Source organism: Dreissena polymorpha, chromosome 7 (genome assembly GCF_020536995.1).
Source record: "Dreissena polymorpha isolate Duluth1 chromosome 7, UMN_Dpol_1.0, whole genome shotgun sequence".
In the NCBI taxonomy this organism is placed as follows: Eukaryota; Metazoa; Mollusca; class Bivalvia; order Myida; family Dreissenidae; genus Dreissena; species Dreissena polymorpha.
In genome coordinates this window covers 68,308,265-68,315,497 of record NC_068361.1, presented here as the reverse complement: position 1 = coordinate 68,315,497, position 7,233 = coordinate 68,308,265, and the positions used below count along the sequence as shown (strand labels likewise).

At 34.4% G+C, this 7,233-nt stretch overlaps 1 protein-coding gene across 2 annotated transcripts; it reads right to left on the bottom strand.

The window, feature by feature from the left end:
- Positions 1–143: 143 nt before the first annotated feature.
- On the bottom strand, positions 144–6,155 carry LOC127837533 (uncharacterized). Of its 2 annotated transcripts, none has more exons than XM_052364704.1 (2): positions 6,013–6,155; positions 144–1,098 (listed from the first exon to the last, which is right to left on the bottom strand). In XM_052364704.1, the coding sequence occupies exons 1-2, from the start codon at positions 6,146–6,148 to the stop codon at positions 671–673; spliced, it is 564 nt and encodes a 187-aa protein (XP_052220664.1). In that variant the 5' UTR covers positions 6,149–6,155; the 3' UTR covers positions 144–670. The 2 variants fall into 2 exon arrangements, with proteins under 2 accessions (XP_052220664.1, XP_052220665.1); XM_052364705.1 differs by lacking the exon at positions 6,013–6,155 and adding an exon at positions 1,743–1,992.
- Positions 6,156–7,233: the final 1,078 nt, after the last annotated feature.

The following is a 7,233-nucleotide window of genomic DNA, read 5'->3' as shown; positions in this document are numbered from 1 at the left end:
GAGGATACACTGTCCGATATCAGCTATTAAGTCAGGCTGGGCCAGATCTATACAGGCTAAATATGGCATTTGAACCTTTTTCACATGACATGGCTCATAACCAATACTGCCATAAATATTGTATGACCCAAATAAAAAAACAATCAAAATTGCATTTTTTTTTTCCAAACATACATGTACAATAATAGAAGATATCAAAATACAAATACGTTATTTATTAAACACTCATGCTACTACATTTTGTACAGATCTGTTAATATACTAAAACACCAATAGATATTGCTTGTAATACTTCTTATTGTACCGTCCATCCAACAAACAACACCAATACAATATATTAAACCAGAACATTAATGAATGCCATATAATGTGTCACTTTAAATGTATGTTCTGTCTCAGATAACAATTGTTTCTGACCACAGCTTGTATGCTGTCAAAAACGGGAGATAGGTGAGTGAACACTAAACTGCTAGAACATAAAGAATATGAAATAGTATTTCATTGTGTTTGTGCCTTAACTATACCATTCTAATGTAGGACTCTGTACAAGGATTATATGCAATTTATACAGATAAATGTAGATTACACTAAAGAATAAATATTTGACAACACTTACATCTTGTTAAATACAAATAATTCTTTAAAAATATTCTTAATATTTCAAACATTATCAAGAATTGTCTTGATTTGCCTGTGTACAAACGCCATAAGTTTCATCGTTTGAATATGTTTGACTACCATCCTGACCAGAAATATCAGATTCATGAACACTTTGAACATTCTGTACTACTGAAGTATCAGATTCATTTACACTTTGTACATTGTGTACTTCTGATGACCACGTATCACAATCCTGTGTACCCTCAAACATATTTCCCACCAATGTAAAATCACCCTTGTTCAAGCTGGCAATACCACTATCCAGCTGGAGTTCTTCAGTTGCGGCGGTAATGCTGACTTCCTGCTGCAGTTCGCGTCGTACTAGACGGCTGGACTCCAATAAGGCGTCGAGTTCGGCACTCAGATTGTCATTCTGTTCTTCCAGTTTGTTCATCCAGGAGTCCAGCTCATCCAATGTGTGGTCCAGATGTTCATATTCTGCAATACAGTTACAAACTATTATAATTTTGTTGAATATATAATATTTGTTATAATGTTATTACTTTTTGCTATGACACATATGATTTTGTCTTGGATGACAACAGACACCCAAGCAGATAAATTTACGATAATAAGTCTTGTTACGATTAATCAAATCACAATGATTCGGCAAAGCTGATCATCATTGGTGTACAATTTCAATTAGCAGTAGTGTCCCTTGCCATTTTATTTACATCAGGTCCCGTGTTCACGAAACATTTTTTTGCAATCGAAAATCGATTTTGCTTGTCATTGAAAATTGATTTCCATTGTAGTTGATAGGCAAAAATGAAAATAGATGTCAGTTAAAATCGATTTTGGATTGCAAAATCGTTTTGTGAACACGGGGCCAGGCCAACCAAAGAGGAATTTTAGAACTAATAACCTAGCTGATGTTGAGCTACAATTAAAGAAAACCTTTGAGTTACAACCTAACCAGGTGCTGAATTGTTGAAAAAATTGTTTCATGTTGATCCATGTTTGCCAATATTACTTCAACAAATCAATGTTTATAACTTTATTATTGTAACCCAGCGAGGAAAATCCTCAGCCAGTCTGCAAAAAAACATTAGAAAAAATAAACTAATAAATAATATATTTACGCATTTCAGTTGAAAATTCTTTTAGTGACGCAGCTTGGTTACTTCCCTTAGTTTTCTATCATTAGTGATCTGTCTTAGATGTTATAGAGTGTTAAGTCCAGCTCACGTATTTAAAATGTCGTAATACTTTTGGTAAACTGAACTTGCATTTTACACCTATAAATGAAATAATGGTGCGAGGATTTTTATAAATTAAGTAAAACAGTTGAATGTGTCTTATTAATAGCTTTAAATTACGAAATAACCGTAACAGTGTTTATCATTCATATGATAAAGATCGATACCCATGAGCACAGGCTTTGTTTTTTTACTGGTAAAAACGGTTGTCGTCTTTTCATGATAATGTCACTGTAAATCAATTCAATTTTTTTCTGGCTATAAAAAATTTCCTCTGGCTATGACATTTTCAAAGTTTCATAGCAACATTGGCTATGAAAACAAAAAAGATAGTTTTGCAGACTGCTCAACCACAAAATACGACTTCCCAATTCTAAGAAGACACTCTACCAACTTAGTATAAAAGCCAGCTGACATTGCAGGGCAGTGTAAGTGCTCCATATACCTCACAATACTTTATGCATCCACTTCGTTTTAGAAATTTGTTAGAAATTCTCAAATTGCTTTCAGCAATGACATCTATGGGGCATCCAGGAAATCAACCATATGTGAGTTATTAACAAAAGGGCTAATGTGTCCAGGCTTCAAAAATTGAACCCAGGCCCTCCCAGTTCCAACTTCAAAGGCAGATATTCTACCATCTCTATATTAAAGCTAGCTGATAATGCATGCAGTTGTCGAAATTCGCACTAGTCCGACAGCAAAAAACTAGTATTTTTTCTTTCGGGCTTGTAGGAAATCCAATATTACAAGCCCGACGTGCTTGTACAATTCATTAAACAGAAAACGAGTTCCACTTTCATTTTTAATATTTGTAAACAAAGTTTTGAGCCGCTTAAATCAACAGGGGCTTATGTTTTAACACACTGCGCACACGTGCTGGGCAATCAGCCGATAATTGGATTACTGCGCATAAAGCGCATGGTTTTGTGGTTCCTGGATTACTATTATGTAAAATAAATGTTTTGCGTTGCGTTCGGGACACAGAGAGTAATGGCCCAACAGTTGTCATTCAAGTACATCATTGAGGAATGCGAATCTGAGGTAACTGTGATTGTCGCATTTGTCAACTGGCTTTTTGTAGAATAACCTGGCACTTAATTGCTTATATATTTTCTGGTGGTTCAGGTTTCAGGGCTTTCCTTAGACCTCAAATCTCAAGAGTCAAGGACCCTTGGGACCATATTTTCAAGAGTCAAAATCAAACTTCTGAGAGTCCTAATAATAACGCAGGACAGTCAATGATTTTTTGCAATTTAAGCAAATTACTGAGATATAATATATAAAAAGCAACAAATAAAAAGATACATGTATGTTAACATTTATTTCTTACATTTTACTGTCACTACAACACTATGCATTTAAACACAATATTTCAATGATTAATAAATACAAAACATGTATTCTAATACAACATTAACTTCATGTATACAGCAGAGTAATATGTCATATGTTCTTCTTTCGCACGTTTGGGGGTGTTAGGAGCACTGTCATATAGATCTAAAGTACGCTTTGTCGTTGGCGTCTTACACACACTTTCAGAGTTACTACCGATTCCGAATTCGAAAAGGTTTCTCTGCGACATTTTCCGAATGCACAAGCACAACTACACTTTGCACAATTACACTTTATCCAATAACTTTGTTTGACCGTTTCGCGTGGCTATTAAATTAAGAATGAAATACAAAATGTGAAAAAAAAACAACATTTCCGCTGGCTATCACAAAAAAAACAACAACATACGGGTGGTACCTAAACACAATAGCATATATATCGGTAAACTATAAAAGGAAATTATTTCTACTCGTTGATAAAGGTGCCTCCGTATTTAATCCCATCAAAAATTCCGACGCCCTTTAATTATTTCATGTGCCATCTTCACTGAAGACGTGCGACAAACACGCCGTTTTCTATGCCTTCTCAAACGGTCAATTATTACGCCTACATGTATTTTGTAATCAATTAGCTCATGCAAAAATTGTCACTTTGCCACAAGGTCAGTTATATCGGTTCTATAGTTATTTTTAGCAACTTTGATGCAGAGCGTGTAATTTGACGTTGTAGACAGTACATATGCCAGCATAACTTTCGCGCGTCTTTGAACTGAGCAATCATGAAGTAAAACATTGATAAGTAAGAAATATCTCAAAATATTCTTTACGGTGTTCTGTGGATATGGATGTTATTATTTAATATTGAACATTATTAAAACTGACGCGGATGAGTCCATTCTGTTTTAGTGGGTTTATAGTTCTTCTTAAATGCTCTGAGCTTTTATGAGTACATACGTACAGCTCAGAGGGTCAATAGCTGGGAGTTGGATTATTGCAACTAGGTGGGTTTAATACACGTCTTTTCCGCAAACAGCTGATCACAAACGCTATGATAAATAATGGAAAGTTAATACACGCGTCATCGAACCAGCAGTGTTTTAATTGGTCAATACTAGATTTCTTAATTAACCAAATTCCGCCTACTGGGTGACTTGTGCTTCGATGATTGGAAACGGGCGTTAACGATTAGCGCGTACTAAATGAGATACTCCGCCCTGAGCTAATTATCGCTTAGTCTTAACAACTTTTGATCTCGTTGACGCAAGTCGGTATATTCCCCCGGGTCAAATGTGACGCATGACGTAATTTTCTCAAGAGTCAAAAAGGGGTCTTCTGTAATTTACAAGCGTCCAAACCCGGGAGCTCGGGTCAAAGGAAAGCCCTGGGTTTGCTCTCTCTTTCACATGGATATATGGGATACATTTCTGCTAATTTTTTACCTTGACTTTATGTATATATTTATAATTGTGATTTGATTGAAATCCGTGTGTGAAATTAATTTCTTCTTATTTCAGGATCCGAAAGAGGCTGGCTCAGATGACGAGGAAGCTAACTTGGATGAGAATGAAATTAATAAGAGATGTGTATTGTATTCTACAGATTGAATAAATGAATGCTTCTTTGGATGTTTTATGTTATGTTTATCTGCATTTTGAACAAAAATGTTTGGGCTAGTAAAATCTGACTCGGGCTTGTTCAAATTCCCATAGTACTAGCCCGACTTGCTTGTAGATTTAAATCTGAATTTCAATGACTGTGCATGACAGAATAAGTATTTCTTATACCTTACGCTTCTACATAATGCTCTGCATTGTCATATATTGCACTAGTATTTTTATAAAAAAACAACAATTTAATTATAATATATTCATTAGTGCTGCAACAATACGCCAAAAAGCGTATCGCGATATATTGTCAGTTCAAAAACCCGTATTGCAATATACCGCAATATATTGCTTACTTGTACCAAAATTATAACTCGCCAATTACCTGATAATCCCGTATATTCCAGTTTTAAAGCAAATTCTGGTAAATGTTTACTATAAAAATGCTCAAGAATAACACAAAATACAAACATTCACCAATATTCTTAAATATCAAATACATTTTGGCATTTGTTACTATTTAAAGATGTGATGAAATAACTTCCAATTGAGCGTTTTTTTCCCCACTGAACACGCGTAAATCGCCTGATGTGATGTTCCCGTTTTATACAACACAAATACACCCACACTTTGCAGGCGACGTTCTACATGTCTGTATAATTTTCGCGCGCTTTTTATTGAGAAAAAGAATAAAGCACTTTTTTTATTGTCGCGTTAGAATTACATTTCGGAAGCGTGTTTCAGAAATTCGGATAACAAATTTAATAATGCTCATTTCAGAATCGAATGAAACATTTAGTTGTGCGAAATTAATTCAACGATTATTCGTTTAAAAGCATAGAATGAATGCTCCCATGTAACAACGCTACTCTGTATAATAGACTTTTTAGAATGCCATTTTTATGTAACAATTTATTCTTACAAAATACCGCTTTGTTTTGTTTACCTTGATATCATTATTTTAGATGGCTTTTCTGAACGAAATGTAGATGCATGTTTGTAAAATTTTCGTACCGGTATGACGAAAATCGTATCGCAATACAATATGCGGATTGCGTATTGCGATATATACCGATATACCGGTATATTGTTGCAGCACTAATATTCATACATCATACAATTCAAGTGTATCCATAATTCTATTTATCCGAATGACTACTATCAGTTTAAGTTTCAGTAGTTTTACAATAAATTGTATGTAATGAAGTTTCATGCCTTGAGCATATGCTTGCACCATCGTTTCGATGTTTATTTGTCCATTATTGGAATGCATATCGTGATTAATGTCTCCATTTTCACTTGTTTCCTCGTTTTCACCGTTCTTTGAACCATCTGCCATGTTTGTCATCATGTGATACTCAGGCGGAAACGGAATGGTGGATCCAGCCGCAGTCTAAACCGGTCTAGCATGGTTTACGACAGGTACAATCGGCCATATCGAATAAACAAAAATCTATCGATAATGCTTATTGATGGATCATTTGCGTAAATTGTGGTCTTTCAAAAGATTGAAATATTCAATAATTGCAAGTAAGACATATTTATAACTGTATTTTAAATCATTCAAATAATGTACCGGTACTTAATAAATAGCGGACAAGTACAGTCAGGTCGTCAGTTCCGAAAAGTCGCCAGTTCCGAAACAAATTACATTTCATTCAACATTGAAAAATAAGTCTTACCACTTATGATTGAACAAATTGTACAGCCATACACCCTAATATTTGATGATTTATTTCGCAACAAACCGGAAGAAAATATACAAATGTAAACAATCTGAATTGTCGAAATGCTCGCAGACATATTTTCGAATGGCGGTAAAATCCTGTCTGCACGATCAGTCATCGGAAATTAGAACACGTTTGCTTCTATAACGGATTGTCCATGGTAAGTGATCTTGGTATTGATTTGAAGGTAATCAATCAGGAAATAAGAAAACAATAAGATTTATAAATTTTCAGTCAAACTGTGAATTTAGAGTCTCGAAAATGACTCACTGCAACAGGTGTCAGTTCCGAAACAGACATGAAGTTAACCAGGGGTAATCTCAAATGAATTTGTACCTGTCAAACATCGTTAAGTGATATTGTAAATTTTATTATTGGCCTTTACACATTGCCTGGGATGAAATGCTATTATTTTTAATGCTTACTGCTCGGAAACAATATAATTATATTTAGTCCCAACCAGCATTTTTTATATTGCATTATTGAATAGGAAACATGCTAGCTGTTGCTACTATGAAAACACGTGAGTAGAACTTACTAGAAGCAACAGGGGATTCAAAAAAAATTGTAACCATTTATATATGAGCATCTTACTATTTATTACGTTGTACTGTTTAAAATAGAATTGCAGTTTATCTTTTATTACTTTATAATGCTTAAGGTTACATTGCACTTTTATTTTTAAACATATATAAATACATGTATCACA